Source organism: Rhineura floridana, chromosome 1 (assembly GCF_030035675.1).
Source record: "Rhineura floridana isolate rRhiFlo1 chromosome 1, rRhiFlo1.hap2, whole genome shotgun sequence".
Lineage (NCBI taxonomy): Eukaryota > Metazoa > Chordata > Lepidosauria > Squamata > Rhineuridae > Rhineura > Rhineura floridana.
Genome location: NC_084480.1, coordinates 120,778,930 through 120,800,237, shown reverse-complemented (window position 1 = coordinate 120,800,237; position 21,308 = coordinate 120,778,930). Strand labels below are relative to the sequence as shown.

Sequence of the window (21,308 nt, the reverse complement as noted above, 5' to 3'; positions counted from 1 at the left end):
TATGCAAGAATAGATCAAGAGAAGAAAAGGGAAGACTTGTTGTTGAACCATACTCAGTGGGCCCAAAATGCTGACGGGAAGGAAACAAGGAAAACCAGTGGTAGTGTTAGGAATGGAGTATTATGGAAGACGGAATGGAATATCATAGAAAAGGGCGTGGGTGGCTGGAATCCTGAACATGAACATCCCACATTGCAATTTGTTTTGCAGATTATTTCCTTTGTTTTCAAAATTCAAGGGTGAGTGGCAATCCTTATATAGACAAAATGATGCTCACACAATAGGGGAGGTATTGTCAGGGTTGGGTGAACCCGAGGTTTCCAGAAGATATATTTGGGGGGGTATCTAATGGGGAGGGACCTAAAACAATCCAGTGAGGACTGAGCATGGTCAGTAACCACAGACTATTGAATCACTTGGAAACTGAGAACACAGCAGGGTATGGAGTCGGTGGGCTGGCTGGAAGTGGCCTGTAAAGAGGAGTGTGTGACTGTGGTAGCCCAGGAACCACTAATTAGCTTGCAGACAGGCAGGACAGGCTAGCTGAGGAAACAGGGAAGAAGCACAGAGAAGGAGAGTGGAAGGTGAGGGTGGTATCTCACTCTCTTTTACCATTGCCCTTTTTCTCCATGTTTTTGAGAGAAATGAGTAAGAGGATGGAGGAAGATTTAAAAACAGAGAGAACCATTTTCGTTTATTTTTAAAGAAGACTTCTTTACTGTCCTTCAGGGAAGCTTACAGGGCCGCTTATAAAAACAACATAATATACAAATAAAATCTAACAAACAGCATGTTAAAAGACAAAAAAAATCATTCGTTGTCTGGATAGGTAATTTTTTGGTTCACACTCAAGAGCTATTTTTAATAGGGATGGAAGTAAGAGCTGTCCATGGAAACCAATGGAGAAATCCAAGATTTTGATGTAGTCAGGCTTGGGTACCAGTGTGTATACTTCTCCTGACCCCCTCCTCCAAAATACCCCAAAAGGCAGTAGCAAAGATAAGAGTTCCTACTCTTTCTATGTCAGTTCTTATTCCATATAAAACATTAAAAGCCATGCTTTCAATGTGGTGGGCCCAAGTGTGTGGAACTCCCTCCCAACTAAGATTAGACAGGCACCCTCCTTGTTGGACTTTAGAACCGTGAGTGAAATGTTCTTGTTCCAGCAGGCATTTTAAAGCTGTGTTTGGTTTTATGATGATTTCATTGTTTATTTTCTGTATGGCTTGTTTTTATGTGGACCACTTAAAAATGCAAATGATTAAGCAGTATATAAATGTTTTAAATAAATAAATAGTCCTACTGATGCAAATTTCAAAGCAAATGCAGTTCATTATTCTCATATGGCTGACTGGACAGGGTGTGGCTGGAAGAGAGTGGCTTATGACAGCCCTGCAATGTATTTTAATTGAATGCTGCCTGAGTGATTTACATAAACCCTTCAGTATTGTCCAGATCCCTGGTGCAGGCTGAAGCTGAGAAAGTAGCTCACAGCAATCCTGCCATATTATTCATTGCTTCTCCCCTCCCCCCCCATTGCAGGTTGGGCTGAAAAATTGTTATACAACAACCCTGAAGTGTAGTTCACTATTATACCCCTATAACAGGTTTGTTTTTAGGAAGTCAATGAAAGTTAAAATTATACAGTTTCAAAATAATTATATTTTACCATTACTTGCTTTGGAAATTTGCTTACAAAGTAAAAGTGGACCAAGTATCTTAAATGTAGGCACCTGGGGTAGAAACATACTGCTCTGCTGATTTCAGTGTATCTCCATCTCTCTTCTGAAAACAGGGGCACACAATGCTAGTCAGACCCCGCCCCTTTTCCCTGTAAAACCTGGTGGGAGTAACTTAAATGTTTTTTTTCCCTAAATTCAGCTTCAAAGAGATTTTACAATTGATCGGCAGTGTGGCTAATGGAAACACTTTGATCTGGCGACTAGTGTATTTACAGCCCTGCACCAGTAAATAAAGTCCTAAAAGCTTGACAAGACAACAGACTAATTTCTTTGAGGAAAATTTTGTTGTACCCTAAAATCCTCTCTCTCTCTCTCTCTATGACTAGTACGATCAGTGTGCTCAGCATGCTCGCTTGCTGATATAAATTTGTTTCTAGAAACACTGCATTCATACTTAGACAGTGGATTGAAGTCGTCAAAGCTTGATGGAAGCCCTGAAAACTCTAAACCAAGAGTACCACTTATGGTGACAATTCAGCAGGATGGGAAATTCAATCTCCCATACTGCAGATAAGATTGTGAACAAAATTGCCTGTGCTTCTATAGCAGATGCAACCTTTTGCACTCCCCCCAAGTTTACTTTTGGTGGTCACAATAAGGTGAAAGAGAGAAAGGTGGAGTTTAGCTGGGATTTTAATTTACTTATTATTAGTGGGTACATAGGAGCATATGAAGCTACTTTATGTTGAGTTGGACCATTTGCTTATCTAGTCTTCTATGGACTACCACTGGGATCCTGTAACCCGTCATTCATGGGCGCCATGGCACCCATGAAGATCTTTAGCAGAATCTCCAATGGAATCTGAGCTTTCAGTTCACTAGCCCTCCTAGAAAGAAAACCATGGAGCAAAATGTGCAGGTACCTGTCTATGCAATTTCTGTGAAATGAGCCAGCCTGGCTGTGACGGGGAATTTTGTAGTTCGTTGGACTGGGGGTCCTTGAGTAAAATTGAAGAACACAGGTTTGCAGCAAAAATGTAGGCCTTTATCAGATGACAAGCATATGCTTGGTCAGTCTCCCTCATAGTGAGTGGAGAACTGGCTCATGGCACTGGTTGCCTGGGGTTTTTATACATTTCAGGACAAAGACTTCAGCATCTACCAATCAGGAGTTAACACATCAGTATGACACAGGATGACATAGGCATTACAGTATCGCACAGGTATTTGCATAGGCATTGCATAGGTACTGTACTTTCTGCATCATGTTCTAGTGAATTTGGCAATGTTCAGTACTTCACATGAAAGTGCATTTTCACAGTGAGCTAAGCACTCCAACTAATGAGCTAAGTATTTTAGCTACTGCAATTCTTTCTACGTCTTAGAGATACCAAGATGTTCATCACAGTGTTCTACATTATCTTATCTATTAGAGTTGAAGCTGTGCCAAATATACCAGTACAGAGAAAAAAAGACAGCCTTAAAGAGAAAAGGATTCTGGCTGGCTACTAAACTTATTAAAATATTATAAACCTTTATAGCTTTATAAAAGAATGTTTTGCTTATTGTTTGTATATAATAATTTCTCCATCAGCTGCTCCTTCATGTCACTTTTATTAGCCAAGGAGTGAAGTCAGAACTTTGATGGTAAGTGAGTTGTTTGGACACTAGACAATCCCTTGGGTCCTAAGGAGTTATTGTTTTGCCCTCCCTTTTAGGGCAGCAAACAAAACCACTAAAAACATATTAAAACATCATAAAAACAGACTTTAAAATATATTAAAACAAAACATCTTTAAAAACATTTTTTTAAAAAGCTTTAAAAACATTTTTTAAAAAGTTTAAAAATGTAAGTTCACCAGAGATCAGGTAGTGCATAGAAATTATTTTCTACAAATACTGCTACATAAGAAGTGTGGATGAATGTTAAAGAATCCCCCTCCCCACAAAAGGAAAATGTGAAAACTTTGCAAAGAGGCTTAGGCATGTCTCCTGCTTTGCAGGAGCTAAAGACTAGAGTCTCATTAAGAATTCACTGTATGGTTAACTTACAGAACAGTGGTATACATGTCTACTCAGAAGTAAGTCTCTTTGTGTTTAAAGGTTTTTACTTCCAGTTAGGTAGGTACAGAATAGCAGCTTTGGCTTTGATTTAGGGTTGGCATTGAGGGAAAATCAGTGCCTTTGACAACAGTATGATAGGCAGAAATTCAACAGGTCAAGCCTTTTCTAGTATGGAAATACAATTATGGGAAAAGTTTTACCATGACTACTCACTTATTTTTGTGTTATGGCATGCCCCCATAGCAGCCATTTTGTTACTGCTGTCCCCCGCACTCTCAACATTTGAAATGTGCCCTCTGGTCCAAAAAGGCTTCCGACCCCTGGTCTACGTGACTCTCTGGGGTCTCAAACAAAGTCTTCCTTAGGCTGATGACCTTAGTCCTACTATCTAAGAATCTGAACTTTTTAACTGGAGTTGCTAGAGATCTCCATATCCTGAAGTAAAGTTGCCAACTATAACTCTAATCTTTTCAGTTACTAGGTGGCAATTGTCAGGCAGGGCAACAAGTGCAATCTTTTTTTCTGTTTCAAGATTTGTCAAAAAAATCAGTGCACTTTGCACAAACCTTTACATCCAGTGCTAGTTCACCATGCTAATATTCCAACTTAATTGATTTGAAAATAATCACTGCAATTTTCTATGCCAACATTCATTCCACTGAGGAACTCTGTGGTGGTGTGAAAAAATGGCTGGTTCTCTTTCTAGAGAACATCACGAGCCAGGAATTCATATAACAATAAGAAAAGAGTGCCATTACAAGGAGGGTATTTGTATTGACCAGCCCTTTGAACTAGTCAGCCCTTGCCACAATACCACACTTATAAAAGAAATATTCAGCTTCCTTTATCCGAAGAATTTGAACAGTCAGAAGGGCTATTTACTTATGGATATATGGATATGGTTATATGATGGTCACCCAGTAAATCTGGATAACGGTGCTTATGAGCTTTATTGGGCTTTATTGCTGTATTTATCCTGCAAGAGCCAAAGTAGATGTGAGGAGACATGGCATTAATTGTGGGAATGCAATTATGTGCACTTTTTAAAATATGTAAATAGCAGTCATGGGAAGCCTCCAGATTGTTAGGGATTGGGAAATGGTACTGTTTGCCACTGTCCAGTCCATTGCCTCTCTGATGCAATTTGCATTTCAAAGGAACTTCTCATTGGCCCTTAATATCAATTACAAAGACATAGATCTCAAGTTTCCAATTGTCGATACAATCATCATCATTCCTTCAAGCCATTTTTCTTGTAGTAGGCCTACTCTGAGGTCCTTGTTTTTCATGGCCTTACATAAATGAATGACAGGCAGAGCAATTCAAGTTGTTGGAGGCTGGCAGGATTGAAGCCAGCAGAAGGGGTTGCTACATCCAGCTGCCATTCAGGAGCTGCTGAGAGGGGAGGATGCTGGCTGCACCAACAGGGCACAGTAGAAAGAAACAAACTGCATGTTTCCTTCCATCACCCTGTTTCTGGTGTAGCATGGCTGGGACTTGGAGGCTGTAGGACAGAGCCAAACGGGACCTGGATGTAGCGTGAGTCCCCTCCCCAACATACCCCTGGAATGCCCCTTTTTGGGGCCTTGTGTCAGCTTCTGCTGGCTTCTCTTACCCTGGACTGGGCTTCTCCGGTGGATTCCTGGCTGAGCCAGGTTGGGCCGGCTGACCCTTGACTGTGCCGTGGGTGTGCTTGAAGGGGCCGGGACCCAACTGGATCAGCCACAGATCCATCATATCCAATTCCCCTCAGCCTGGTGCAACTACCACTTGGATTGCACCCTTTGATGTTTGTGTGTCTAAAATAAATGTCTAGCGTTCCATGAAATTCAGATGTGGCTCCTTTCTAGAGAATTTACACTAGCATTCTTTGCCAATGCAACTAAAAAAACCCAGAGAATGACTGTGTGTTTCTTTTTGATGCTTTCTTTTCAAACCATTTCCATGTTTTATCATTCATCTTACTGTTTTGTTTTGTCTTTTTCCCTTCCACTCATGCAGTCAAACGCCGAGGATGACCAGATGCTAACGGTAGGCAGTAGTTAGTATCTTTTTATGTCTAGACATCTTTATTCTAAAAGGTATAGGTGAAACATCTTATAGTCAGTTTTATTATATGTGTGGCAGTATAAGTACAATAGCAAAACTTGGAATTCTAGTGCTAAAATTAATAACTGGATTTTTAAAATTCTATTTGTATTTTATTGGAAAATGGAAGTATGTACACAGGGGATTCTATCCAACTAAGTTATACTTAGAACAGAACTATTGAAATTCATGGCCCTAAGTTAGTCATGCCCAGTAATTTCAATTGGTCTATGCTTGAGTATGACTAAGATTGGTCACCAAACCACAAATTGTAGTTGCTTGCCCCTCTCCTTGCCAGTTTGAAGCCCACAAGAGAAGGAAGTGTAGAAGCTTTCTGCCTGGTCCCAGCTTAGGTGAAGTGCTTCAGTTGTATTGGCTGACTGGCAGCCAAAGACACCCCCACACCTCCCTTTCCCATGGGTAAGGTAATGGTCTGGTCACTGGGCCAGGCACACTGAGCAGCCAAGATCATTGTGGGTGGGTGGGGGCTTGACTATTTAGTTGCCACTTGGTCAAGGAGGTGCAACAACCTTGGCTGTTGTTTCAACTCTTTTTATATGTGTAACTTCTTCATATTATTAATATTATCATCATCATCATCATCATCATCACCATCACCATCATCATCATCATCATCATCATCATGTAAATCACTTTTGGGAAGGGAAAACAACAACCAGGCATTCTTTTACTACCAGTATTTGGATAGGCAAATGAGTACAGAGTGAGGATCTACACCTGGTGTGAGAAACCTTTCACTCCCATCAGCCCTGGCTATTCGCTATACTGGCTGGGGTGGATGGGAGCTGTAGTTCAGCAACATCTGCCGGGCCAAAGTATCCCCCCAACTGATCTATGCATTATCTTGGCAAAGACGTATTAACAACACTTTATGTAATAAGGTAAATGTAAGAGCTGATATTTAACTCTTCTCACTGATTCCTTCTTGTAAATGCCTCCCCGTGCTCTTCCCCCACCCCTGCACAAACTGAGCTTATTTCTCATCCATCAGCCAGAGGTCTAAGGATCACAGGGAGGCTACACCGCCTGCCTCCCAGACAGAACATAATAGCAAGGGAAAGACTAACCCTATCCATCAGCCAGAGAAGGAGCAGCAGCAGGGAGATGCCAGAAAGAACTTGATTCTAGCTGATAGTGCCACAGAACCAAAAGGAAACATGTTCTAGCCCTGTCAATCAGCTAAGGGACTATGGTCTGCTGGGCTGTATGTGTACTTAGAGGCAGGGTGGTCCACCTGTCCAGATCAGAAAATACTGCTGGTGCAGGCTGCTCAACAATTCCAGTGTTGCTCCTTCCTTTGCCCCATCAGGGAAGGAACAAAGTAGAGGATGACTTCATGTTACATGTAAACCAGTGCTTTTGGTATGTTTCCCCCAAACAAACCACAAGCAGTAACCCAAGAACAAAACCTGGCTACCATTCATGGTTTGTGGCAGAGTCCAAAGTTTCTAGGTACCATGGGAAATATAGTCCCCAGGATCCCAAGATGTGAAAATGTGCACCACATTCACAAATATCAGAACTATGGGAACCATCATTTCAGGTTCCCAGCATCTCACGATGTGCTCATCCATATTCATGGTAGCATCCAGAGGTTTTACCACTGCATCTGCCATAGACCATTGCTGCCACATACCAGTAAGTAGTTCAGTTCAGTAAGTAAGGGAAAATGAGGAGGCATCTTGGTAGAGGCTTGATCTTGTTTGGACTAATGTGGAGCCCCCATTTTTTCCCTGAGCATGCTGAAATTATTTCCAGTATGGACTGGGAGTGGTCCCTTCTTCATTAGCTACAGCTACAGCTGCCTGACATCTACTACAAAAACATTTGTGTTTATGAGGCATAGAGAGTGTGACCCAGGGATTGAAAGCTGAATCTCTCAGTAATGCTATATACTATAAGACTGTATAAATGTTATCTTATTGTAAATTGAGTCCTTGGTCCTAAAATATGAAGAAAACATCTGCTTTATGTATGTAACAGAAGTCACAATGTCATAATGCATGAAGTAAATTTATTTTCCAGATAGGATTCAAATAGTTTTTTCTTTCCCCCTCCGTTAGACTAAGCCACGTCTTCAGCGAGGTGGGAGTTCTGCATCTCTGCACAACAGTCTAATGAGGAACAGTATTTTCCAGCTTATGATTCACACCCTTGATCCACTTGCTGAAGGTATCACTTTAACTTGTTTTAATTTTTCTGTTATCTTCATTCCCTCTCTCCCTCCCTCCCCCCCGTCTCTCTCTCAAAAATGAATTTTATTTAAAATTATCTTCATTAGCTAATGTCTTTTCTCTCCTGTTGTCTGTGGGCACAGGTCACAAATGTGTGCTTTATTTCAATCTTAGCAGAGGTTGCACACATGTAAAACCCTTCCATGCTTAAACATTTGTGTAAATGCCTCTTGAATCAAGGTCTTACTCAAAGAATTAATCTTCCTTCAGCTAGATTTAAATAAGTAAATGTAGACCCAATCCTCTCTGTGTGTGTATCGGTGTGTCAGTGTTACGATGTCATGACTTAGCTTTTCATACCATTAAATATGTCTTCTGAAATAATGCTTGTATTTGCAAAGCTAAAATTTCTTCAGAAATAAGTGGTCAAACATGACTGTTAATGTGGATAGTCTCATCATTTGCAAATACAAGTGCTTACAAAAAAATGCTTTGTACTGGAAGCCCAAAGAAATCAGGACCCATTTGAAAACTTTTTTTAATTGCAATTTTAAAATGTAAACGCTCCACATCTCTCTGAAATGAAGATCCTGAGTTTTGTACTTTTTAACTATAAAAGATAACATTCATCAGTATATAAGGAAAAGGTGCTATGCATACATCCCGTACATTCTATGTATACCATGTTTGTGCTCAGACAAGTGCATGTGTTAGTTTAAAAATACTGTCAGAAATTATTGGGAATTCTTTTGAATTTATAAAGTTTTTCAGCTGTCATAGGAAGACTATGGACAATTGGCACTGATTGTACCAATAATAATCTGTCTGGATTGTGAAGGCAAAAACTCATGAACAATTGAACCATATCTTGCCATCTTACCAAAAAGACAACACTAAAACCCAAGATGCCTAATCAAATTGTATAATTTGCCATCTTATTGCAATTCTCTTGTTTTCTCCTTCAGAGCATAACTCTGCATCTGTCCTGTATCATGTACACTAAGAAACACAGGGGGATTAGAGTTGCTGCTATGTGCTGATGTGTAATCATTTAAAAAATAAATAAATAACACAATGCTGAAGGAGGCATATTTATCTCCTGTGCTGTAATAAAAGTATTTAGATGAGCATTTTAGAAATCCAGTGTCAGCGATAATTCTTAAACAATTTGCTAGTGGGCCATGACCAACAACTAGCTTGTTCCTCAACCTAAGATTGTACCTGGAAAAGCACCACCAGCTTTCTTAAAAGGATGAAAAAAAGAGCATAGCACAAGGGGAGAAATGAGAAGAATGGATTAAATTTTACTATTCAGCCCTCAATATAGGTTGATAGAAGATGTGCTGTAAGAGTGTATGTGTAAGTTCTGTTACTGAAGTGCTTGGACCAGCACATCCTGTAGACTTCTGTCTGATTTTTGTCACCTCATGTGCTCAAAAATGGGCTCTGATCTTGAAAATCTATATAGTAGCAAAAACATTGCATTTGAGCGAAACTGCTGTGCTTGAAAAAAAATCCTCTGGAACTCTTCTGTGTTCTGCAGCCAGTATTAAGGACAGCCTCGCTTTGCAATTCCAATTGGATGACATCCCCTCCCAACACCAGCAAGTGCCAAAATGTTTTCTAAAAATGCACAAGCAAGAATACACACCACTTCACCGCTTCTTAATTATTTTAAGAGCAAGAGAAAAACCCTCACTCCTCTCCCCCCTCCCACAAATTTGAAACAAATATGGATTTTGGACTTTCAGTTGGTCTAATAAAGGTATTGCCCTAATAATGGTATAGCCGTAATATAAATTATAGAGAAAAGTGAACCCCTTTTATTTCCTTCACAAAAGCCTCTAAACTTTCAACTTGACTGGCTCAATCTACTGTGGAGGGGCTTGTGTGTCTGTGAATTTCATTTTCTGCCAAAAGGCATAAAAATTACAGCTATATTTTTATTCCCATTAAGAATGAATGAGGAACACAGAGTTTTATTTTATACAGAGCAACTTAGAGCATGAATAACAGATTGAAGCAGACAGACTAAACTGTGGTTTGACCAGGAATGTATTGATCTAAAAAATCTGTTAATTAAAAAATATAGGGAGTACAGATCCAAGAATCTTCCTGCACTACCCGCTGAATGCATAGATCTGAAGAAAAGCTACAAACACCTAATCAAGCAGGGGGAAAGAGCAGTGCAGGCTCAGCAGTGGCAGTCCCTGATTACAGCCTCAAGGACTAAGGACTCGTCCGCTTGCTGGAAGTTAATGGCCAGGGGCTGGCCAAACACCATCACTAATTTTGATTACCATATACCTGTGAATTCTTGGGAGTTAGACTTTCAAAACATCTACTCAAGTGCTCAAGTCGGGGTTCGTCAGGTTGAGATTCCACCAGAGGATCTCCCTAACTGGCCACCAGTCTCTGTTAAGGAAGTCATCTCCTTAATTACTAACCTGAAGCCGGGTAAAGCACCTGGGCCTGATAATGTCCCCGCTGAAGTATTTAAATCAGAGCCAGAGTGGTGGGCTCCAGTCCTGGCAGCTCTATTTACGAGCATTGATCAAACTGCCCATATTCCTGGAGACTGGGGCCTTTCTATTATCATCCCCATTTTTAAAAAAGGCAGCCGGGCAATCCCTGCCAATTACAGGCCCATTTGTTTGCTGAATCTTGTCAGCAAGCTATATGCAAGACACCCACTTATAAAATTACTGACCTGGCTTGAACAGGAAAACATTTTGGAAGAGGAACAAGCCGGTTTTAGAGCAAACCGCTCAGCCATTGATCACGTTTTTGTCCTCCAACACCTTATAGAAAAATATACTAAGAGCACTGGGGGGGCTTTATATGCAGCCTTTATAGATTTCAAGTCTGCTTTTGATTTCATACCAAGAGACAAGCTCTGGGCTAAACTGGAGTCTGCTAATATTGGCAGACGGCTTTTAGCTCTTATACGCTGTTTATATCAGAACACTCAAGTTTGTATAAGGTGCAACAGTGCCGGCAGCTTGACTAGGCCCATCATCATTTCTAAAGGAGTCAGACAGGGCTGCATTTTAGCCCCTACACTTTTTAATCTTTATATTAACTCCCTAATCAGAACTCTGACGGAGGTTCCCTCGCATTATCCTACTCTTGCAAATAGGCCAGTATCTATTCTCCTTTATGCAGACGATGCAGTACTTGTATCCCTTACTAGCACTGGTCTTCGTCGTCTGCTTAGAGCCCTGGCTAGCTATTGTAACATGGAGTCGTTGGTTATTAACCATGTGTTCTCCAGGAAGAGGGAAAAACATAGGTGGTGGCTAAATGGGACCTCCCTTGAACAAGTACCCTCATATAGATATCTTGGGATAACCTTACACTCTTCCGGAGCCTGGCATCTACAGGCAAATAGCGCCATGGCCAATGCTAAGAGGAGCACCAAGGCTCTTCTCTCCTTTCGTTATACAAAAGGTGGACAATTTGTGCCATCCGCCATACAGGTATTTATTGCCAAAGTTATTTCCCAACTATTATATGGTGCACAGACAAGTGTTTATGGCAAACTTACTTCTTTCAAAACCATTCAAACAAAGTTCCTTAGGAACATACTGGGCACTCCCTTTTGTGTCCCTAATACCATCCTACGTCTGGAAGCTGGGCTCCCTTCGATTAAGGCTCATATTTGGATACTCAAGTTCAAGTACTGGCTAAAATTATTGTTTCTTCCTGTTGGCCTAGCCCCTCTTGTTCTAGCCATTAAACTCTCAAGTTTAGGCTTTTCCCCCTCCTCGCTTCTGTCAGCAGGTTTTTCTCAAGCGAAGGTGACTATTACACAGAGAATACTAGATGTAGAATGTCAAAACCACTTGTCTCTTGCAGGCTCCAAACTTGGTTTTAATCTCTACATAAAGCCTTTTACCCCTGCACAATACTTGGCTTCTCTTGACACTCCCAGGCTTAGGAAAGCATTTACGCTGGCCAAGCATAACGTTTTGCTTTCTGCCCTCTTAGAGGGCAGATATCAAAAAACTCCAGTTGCAGCTCGTCTCTGCCCCTGTGTTCTTGGTGTCATTGATTCTGCAACTCATGTTTTATTAGAATGTTCTTTTTATTATGATCTTAGACGTTTGCTCATCACCCCAATTTTATGAAAAATCCTGGGTAGGGATGCTGCATTTTACATGAAATATCTTTTAGCAGACACAGATCCTCGAGTCTCATCTAAAGTGGCGAGCTTCTGTGCTGCAGCTATCAAACATCGAAAAGCCTTGTTAACATACTAATTTTAACAATGAGATTTGGTTTTAATCAGAGATTATGTAGCACAAGTATGTATATTGTACTGTTATTTGTGGTTATAATTTTTATATTGTATATTGGGTTCTGCTGGTCTTTGACTGTAATAAAGCAAATCAATCAATCAAAAAGCAGACAGAGCACAGGGCGACTCAGAAACAGATCCATTTTTTTTTAAAAGGGAGAGATACACACAAAAAAGCCAGATACATATACAAGGTGGGATCCTTGCACAGCCCAAGTAAATACTGTTAATAATTAATAATAATAATGCATGTCTGGCAAGAGTATGCATATCAATCCAGAATGCATTACAAGAAAATTAAGAAATCAATATACCACTGCTTTTTCAGCTATTATAGCAATAACAGCCTTACCTTAGGGCATTTATTAAGGATTAAAATATTCCTCTCAAGGAATATTCCTGTTAAGTTATCCCTGGCAATTGCTTGTCTTCTGGGAAATAATAATACTTAAATTCATATAGTGCTTTAGTGTTCAGAGCACTTCATATATATTATCTTTTACAAAAAGGCAGGAGAGGGTTTTTTTGTCTCCTTATTAAAGTTGTAGAGAGAAGGGCTGAGACATAATGGTTTGCCTAAGAATACTTAATGAGTTTTATTTCGATCTGTCCCACCCTTCAATACTGCATTTCCAAACAGCTGACATCTGATGAATAAAAACAACCATAAAAAAATAACAAGAAATAAAAACAACAATAAAATTGCCAAATTACAAAAGTTTGAAATGGGGAACATCCTGATTTGTAGTGCATTCTTTTGTGGCACAACCCTATGCCTGTTTACTCAGAAGTAAGTCCCACAGTGTTTAATGATGGTTACAATGCAGTAAAGTGTGTAAAGGATTGCTGCCTTAGCCCTTATGCTACACCAGGAAGTTGGTTGATTCTCAAGTTTGTTGATTCTCAGAGCTTGGAAGATTACTTTTAAAAAGTAATAAATTACAGTTACAATTACTTGGCCCAAAAAAGTAGTAATTACCGTTACAATTACAATTGCTCTGAAAGTAACTGATTACTTTGCTTTTTCTCAACTACAATTACATTTCAGTTACTTTTTTAAAAAAACTCCTACAAGGTGCTGGCCTTGGCTGCTGCACATCTAAGAAGCCTAAAACAATATTAAAAATAAACACACACACACAGGGGGTAGTAGAATTAAAAAAATTATCTGTAAGATTAACATAATGGCATAACAGAATCTCACATCCCCCCAAGCAATGAAGATACCCCAACACTTGAAGATTAACATAACTGTTGGATGTTGTATCTGGCGCAAGCAGATGCCCAGGATGCAGAACAGTGTAGTGACAGACTAGATGCCAGTTGAAGCAATGAGCCGGACAAGCAATAAGTTTTAAGAGTCACTTTACTGACAATATATCACAAGCTCTCTCTGTACAAACTCCTCGACCCCCACACTCACAAGTGTCTGCTGGCCCTCTATATAGATAAGGCCAGCTGCCCGAGCCTAGGTTTCTTAGCAACGTGTCCTTGAAGATGGCTCGAGCTCTGCCAACTTTCGCTGCTAAGTCACGTAGCTCACTTGTGGAAATTTAACCTCTGCTTTCTCGGTTTAATAGCCAACAATAACGGCATAACAGAATCTCACATCCCCCCAAACAATGATGATACCCCAACTCTTGAAATCAAATTTTACACTTGAAATGCTTTTATAATATGTTTCTGTTATGTCTCAAAAGAACAAGATGCTCAAAGAGCATGTCAGACATGGAATGTCTTTTTACAGTCATTACGTTGCCACCAGTACTGAACAGGCGTTCTACTGCGGCGCTTGAAGGCATGCCTGTGTTGTGCTGCAAAAAACACCGCAGCGCACGTGGAAAGCCATGGAGTGATGACACTTCCCTGCTGGGAGACCTCAGGTACCTCACCAGTTCCTCCTCAGCAGTGTCCACTGCTGACTTCTTGCCCTGGGGCAGAAAGTTAAAGAAGTCATCTTCTAAGTCATCTCCTTCCTGGTCTTTATCTGAAGACTGATCACTGTCCTCATTAAGTACACCCATCTTTATTTCAGCTTTCAACAAGGCTTCCATTGTGTATCTAAGAAAGAGAGAGGATATGTTAACACATATATGTTAGGAAACCATCATCTGCTCTTCATTTCCTGATGCTTGTCATGTCCCCTGGTTCAGGGTCCAGTCTGAGCCTGTGGATGATGACATGGAAGGTAGGAAGGTGACCAAGTCACCACACTCATGGGGCAGCACAGCAGACCCTTAAGGATTACCTGCAGCAACCCAAGGTTGTGATGAGGAGCCCCAGGAAGAAAAGGCCCAGCCCCTGCCTACCACCTTAAGCCCTCTGATGCCTCCCTTGAGACAACATTTCCCTTGGAGTAATCCACCCAAAGGGCTTCCCTAATGTTCTTACTTGTTGGTATGGGTGGCGGCCTGACACGATTCCAGCCAATCTAGTTTGAAGCAAGGGTGTAGGCAGGCTGCCAGAAGAAGCCTCTTGTCCTCCCAGATAGCTGCAAACCGCTTTCTTAGGGCTTCGCGCACACCTCTCAGCAGCTGAAAACAGTATGTGTACCTCTCAGGTTTGTTTTCCAGTCCTTCTAACTTGCGGTCCAGATTGCAGAGTGTTGGTAGCAAATACCCCATGAACATGCCGTTCTCCCGTTGCAGGATATCTAGGGACTGGGCTAGTGGCTCCATAATCTCTGTGTATTCCTGTACCACTTCAATCTCAGCAGCCGTGATCCTGGACAAGGAGCAGCGGTCCATTATGGCATGCATTTTTAGTGGCACAGTTGACAGGAGCTCATGTAGTTGCTTCAACGCATCAAAGGTGGAATTCCACCTGGTCTTATTCGGTACCTTCAGATACACACCATATTGCGCATGGATATACTCAGCAATCTGTGCTGACTGGTTCTGCTTGGACCACAACTTGCTGCACTTTCCCATCAAGGAACGAAACTGTTTCTTGAAAGGACCAAGAAGACTACTTTTGGAGGAGTCAGAAAGCATGGCCTCTATGTCTTGTGTTGCCACAAGGTTGAGGGTGTGGCTAGCACATCTCTGGTGTGGTGGTAAAACAAAATCCTCTCCTGAGTCTGCAGCTTCTTCCTCTGCCTCAGGTCCTGTGTCCAGGATCTCACAGATAGGCACAGACTCCACCTCAGCCTCCTCCTCCTCCTGGTTATCACCATCATCGTCACTGGTGCCTGCAGCTTCCACTGGTTCTTTGGCCATGAAAACTCTGAACACTTTCACAAAGTTGGAGCCATTGTCTGTAGTAGTGCACATAACTTTGTTGTGGATCCTGTACTGCACATGTACATCATGCAGTGCTTTTGAAAGGACATCGTACGTATGGCGCCCCTTCAGACGCTTACAAGCCAAGGCCCCGACCTCACGTTTCAGGGTAGTTGGGTTGATCCAGTGGGCTGTTACCCCAAAGTAACTCTTCTTGCCATTGGTCCAACAATCTGCAGTGGTTGCTATATATGCCACAGCACCCATTCGGTTTGCAAGAGTTTCTCTCATGTGGCATGCTCTCTTTTCAATTCTGTCTCTCAGAGTCTTGGCACATATGATGGTGAGATCTTTGGGGAGTCCAATGCGAACCAGATTAATGAATGATGGTTTGTCCACAGTCTGAAGTGGTAATGTCTCCTCTACAATGAAATCAATGATTCTCCTGTCGAGATTGCTCTGGGTGACAGGCTCCCTGCCAGATCCCCACCTCTCAAGGGTTGTCTGCTGCTGCTTCAGCATTTTGGGAGGAGGGGTGTCATGCATTGGTTCAGGAAGGCCACGTCTCCTTGCCTTTATTGCTTCTTCAATTGCTCTCAGCTTCTCAGGGTGTGCCCTCTGAGGAAGAAGAACAAAGCATGAATCCAAGAAAAAATGGAAGAGGAACTTCACAATTTAAACATAAATAGACAATGAACACTCTTTGAGGACCAGCATGACAAAGGCTTACCTCAAAATGTTTCTTCACATTGGATGAGGAGGAAACAGCTGATCTCAGATTTTTGATCCTTGGAAGGCAGTAATTGCATCGTACAACAACATTTTTCCCACTTTGGCTCACAAATGTACAAGCTTTCTCAAAGCCAAACCATGGTATCTGCTGTTCTGCAGATGTGGCTGTGGGCAACTGGCACTGCTTCATGCCCTCCTCCTCCTCATGCACAGGCCCTCCTTTCTGAACCTCACATTCTAGTTTTGCCTCCTCAGGATCAACAAGCTGTGACTCAAGTGGCCGCACTAACTGACTGCTGCTCTCAGCAGCAAAACCTGCAACAGGCGTCTCTGTAATAAACAAGAGATAATGCTCCTATATGGGTGAACTTCAGCTGTGATGTGCCCCCATCTCTTCCCCATGCTGCAAGATCCCCCAGTCAGAGTGGAAGTAAGCAGGTCGATAGCACAATTAAAAGAGATCCTATTTGCATCATTTTTGCTCACTGAATAACCCTGCCTGGGCCAGTCTAACCTACTATCTCACAGGGTTGTTGTGAGAACAAAATGAGACTAGGGTTCAAATCCCCACATAGCCATGAAGCTCACTGGGTGACCTTGGGCCAGTCACTGCCTCTCAGCCTCATGAAAACCCTATTCATAGGGTCACCATAAGTTGGAATCAACTTGAAGGCGGTACATATATTTTTTATTTTGAATATGATGATTATGATAATAAATATGCAGCATTTCAAATTAATTCTGTATGAGAAGCATTCCATGCCAAGCTTGGAAAACCAAGGATGAGGTATAAAATGTAGACAAAAATACTTTTGACAAAATGCCATTTATCTTTTATATCTATATCTATAATTAGCAATACAGCTGAATGATGTATGTAAAGTATTTTTTCTTTCCCTTTTCTTTTTTATTAATATTTTAGTACTAGTGCTAAAGTTCTGATGAAAGAATAAAGCATTCATTAGCCAAATTCAAATGATTAGAACACATCACATAAATTCCACTGAAGTTGGAGTTTTTGCCATAGAAAATGAAAAAAACATATAACCTATGATAGCCCAATAGACAATCAGAACTAATATAAAACCCTATTGCTTCTCATTTGCAAATCTTGCAAGATCTAAGGTAACTCTAGATCATGTGAGTTCAGGTGATGCATGTTATGTACATTTGTATAGATATTAGCAGAGATTGTCAACAGTCTATCTCTCTCTGGGACTGGGAATCTCTCTCTTTCTCACAGAACATGAGTTTGAGAGCTGGGGGACTGAGAGGAGTAGCTGCAAGGACCCTACTTCTCACCTCATCTCTGCCAAGAACAAAAAAATCAGCCTTAAGCCATTTATTATACACCTAATGATTTTTTATTTTTCTTATTATTATTATTACTGAGACAGTTTTTGTCCCACATACAATTCAGTCTTGTGATTAAACAGGACAAAAATACAAATAAAAAGAAAGATGGAGTTCAAATAAATATACAATAAAAAGCTAGTCGGCATTTTAAAAGGCAGGAGTGCTCTGTCTGGATAAATACAGCACACAAGTATGCATGGGAACAAGGGGGAGAGTTCAAAAAGGGGGGGAAGGAAGAGAAGATTAGGCCGAAGTTTTGGAAGTGCCTTGTGATTGATGGAGGGGGTGGCAGAGGCAAGGAGAGGCAGTGGGGGGGCAGAATGGTGCCGCAGGGGGGCAGGGGGGGCAGAATGGTGCCACGGGGGGGCACACACACACACACACAAATCATCGTCACTCACCTCCACAGCTCTTCGCCATTCTGCTGCTGCCTTCTCCTCCGTTGTCCTTGCCCTGGCTTTTTCCTCCGGCGTCCATTTTGTCCTCTCAGACGCTAGCAGGCCCTGCCTATTCACCTCTTCCCTCGTGCATCCTAACACAGATCACGAGGGAAGAGAGAGTCTGCACAGAGGTCCAATCAATGTGAGGCACATGTCTTGTGTTAACCAATCACAGCCAGGAGCTGTCTTCCCCTTGTTCCCGCCCCCAAGTAACGTGCAACCTAATGTGGAAACGTTAAAGTTGCAGCTGAAAAGTAGGGAAATTACTAGTCGTTCCGTTACTTGCCAAATGTAATGGAATTACCCACTCGTTATTTAAAATTGTAACGAATTACAAGTAACTCATTAAAAATAATGAGTTACTTCCAAGCTCTGTTGATTCTTAAGTGCTTTTGTCCATATAACAAAAGTTCTGACATTATTTAAATTTTGCCAGAATTCTACCTCTCTAAGTTATTACATCTTAAAACATTTTAAAATCAGTAGAAACATATAAATACAGGCATACCCCGCTTAACGTCGCTTCACTTAACGTCGCCTCGCTATAACATACATGCTCCATATGCCTGTATTTCTCCAGAAATGCAGCACAGCAGCAGAGGCTTTAGCGTGTGGGGGTGGAAATAGACGCGATTGCACTACTGCAAATCAGCTGGGAGGCGCGATCGCAATCAGCTGGGAGGCTTTAGAGGAGGGCTTTGAGGCTCCGTATGAAGGAGAGGTAAAAAAAGTTTTAAAAGGTAGTGCTTCACTTTAAGGACATTTTCGGTTTACGTACTCGCTCTGGTCCCATTCAGTACGTTAATGCGAGGTATTACTGTATGTGATTATGTAAGTATCTGTTGGACTCCATGCTGTCTTATTCCCAAAACTTGACAAATATACCTATACATGCCTATATACACACCCACTTAAAAAAGTTTGAAAACCACAGATTGCTTAATCTGGAGTGGACCCATTGGCATAACTGGGGGGGGGAAGCAAGTGGTTTACTGAGTTCCTATTGTGCTTTGGTTAATGAAGTTAGTTGTGGCTTACACATTTCTTTATTTGCTTAGTTACTACTTTTTTACTGTCTTTTCTGCTTAAACACAGCAATGAATGTGCATACCTAAAGATGCTGGAAAATGAAATGTATCAGACTCTTCTGAGATACTACGACACATAGAAAACAGCAAATGATAAGACTGCAGCCATATGTTATCAGCACATGTTTGTCTTACGCACATATTTCATGATGATATATCCTCAATTATATAAAAAAAATGATATATGGAAATATAGTACTTAGTTCTTAACATAAAGAGCAATTATCCAATCAGTTGAACTCCTAATATAGGTTTAACTATCAAATTAAGGGGCATTTTATCCAGAATGCTGATCTCCTAAAGTTATTGTTGCAATGAGGATAAGTGCTATGGAAATTTTCAGAGACCTCAAAAGCAGGAGACCTTTCCTCAAACATATTTTTGGATTACTTCATGCTGCCAATTTCTAAAAATTTGCCACTTTGTTTGCAGCTTTTTACGATCAGTATGGCCCAAGTTTACCCATTATGGTCGGTCATAGTTAAAGGTTTACCGTGAAGTTGAGATCACTCCCACATCACTTTTCCCCTAACATGTGGGAGCAGGAAACGTTACGTCTGACTTGGGGATAGTGATTTGTTTCCATTCAACTAAGCCAGAAACAAGCCATGGCTTCACATTCTGGTTTGTAAGGATCAAAAGAAACCATGGGTTGTATACAGCGTTAAGGCAATTATTCCATTTTATACACTGTTAAGGATTTCTCCTTGTGCAACGGAATGATTTCCCCCTCTCTTTTTCCCATGCACCCCATAAATCTGTTCTGGGTTTTCCCCCAACCAACCTTCCAGAGCAGATTTGGGGACAGTGTGGGGCATGCATACTGGGGGGGAGGAAAGGGGGAACCCCATTGCATGAGTGCTGATTCTAGTATTCATGCAAAATGTTAGTTGACTACCACCCCATGATCTCCAGGATCAATATAATGCTAAGTCTGGGTGCATTGTTTGTTGCTCCCATTCGTGCTAGTAGAGGAGTGGTCTCCATGTTCATAGTAAACCATTAACTACAATTTGCTATGTCATGCAAATGCAGTCTGTGTCTACATTATGACCTTTACATAAAGACACTCTGCTCCTTGCTTTGGAAACAGATGTACCTTTTCCAGGAAGAAAAGATGTAACTGCAACAAAATATTTCCTTCCTTATTTGCAAATTCATCCTTTTTTCAAGGGGAAACCTAAAATCCTTCCACTTCAGCTCCTGTCAAGTACGCAAAGGAGAACTGGAATACCTATTTTAATTTGTGGTTAATGCAACATGTTTTAGTTATGAATCTTTTAAAAATACTTCTTTTAAAAACTTCAGTATAATAAAATTGTTATTTAAAAAAAATATGAAAATGAGACTGTTGTTATGTGCCTTCAAGTTGATTATGACTTATGGCGACCCTATGAATCAGTGACTTCCAAGAGCATCTGTCATGAACCACCCTGTTCAGATCTTGTAAGTTCAGGTCTGTGACTTCCTTGATGGAATCAAGCCATCTCTTATTTGGCCTTCCTCTTTTTCTACTCCCTTCTGTTTTTCCCAGCATTATTGTCTTTTCTAGTGAATCATGTCTTCTCATGATGTGTTCAAAGTATGATAACCTCAGTTTCATCATTTTAGTTTCTAGTGACAGTTCTGGTTTAATTTGTTCTAACACCCAATTATTTGTCTTTTTCGCAGTCCATTTTATCCGCAAAGCTCTCCTCCAACACCACATTTCAAATGAGTTGATTTTTCTCTTATCCACTTTTTTCACTGTCCAAGTTTCACATCCATAGATATCAGGAATACCATGGTCTGAAAGATCCTGACTTTAGTGTTCAGTGATACATCTTTGCATTTGAGGACCTTTTCTAGTTGTTTCATAGCTGCCCTCCCTAGTCCTAGCCTTCTGATTTCTTGACTATTGTCTCCATTTTGGTTAATGACTGTGCCAAGGTATTGATAATCTTGACAAGGTCAATGCCCTCATTGTCAACTGTAAAGTTACATAAATCTTCTGTTGTCATTACTTTAGTCTTCTTGACTTTGAGCTGTAGTCCTGCTTTTGTGCTTTCCTCTTTAACTTTCATCAGCATTCGTTTCAAATCATTACTGGTTTCTGCTAGTAGTATGATATTGTCTGCATATCTTGATATTCCTACAATTTTC

General features: G+C 41.0%; 1 protein-coding gene across 1 annotated transcript in view; it reads left to right on the top strand.

The window, feature by feature from the left end:
* SLC24A2 (solute carrier family 24 member 2) overlaps positions 1–21,308 on the top strand; it is a 121,678-nt gene that overhangs the window by 48,525 nt on the left and 51,845 nt on the right. The window contains exons 3-4 of the mRNA XM_061609513.1: positions 5,748–5,777; positions 7,919–8,027. Of these exons, the coding sequence (XP_061465497.1) occupies positions 5,748–5,777; positions 7,919–8,027 (139 nt within the window). The remainder of the gene's footprint in view (positions 1–5,747; positions 5,778–7,918; positions 8,028–21,308) is intronic.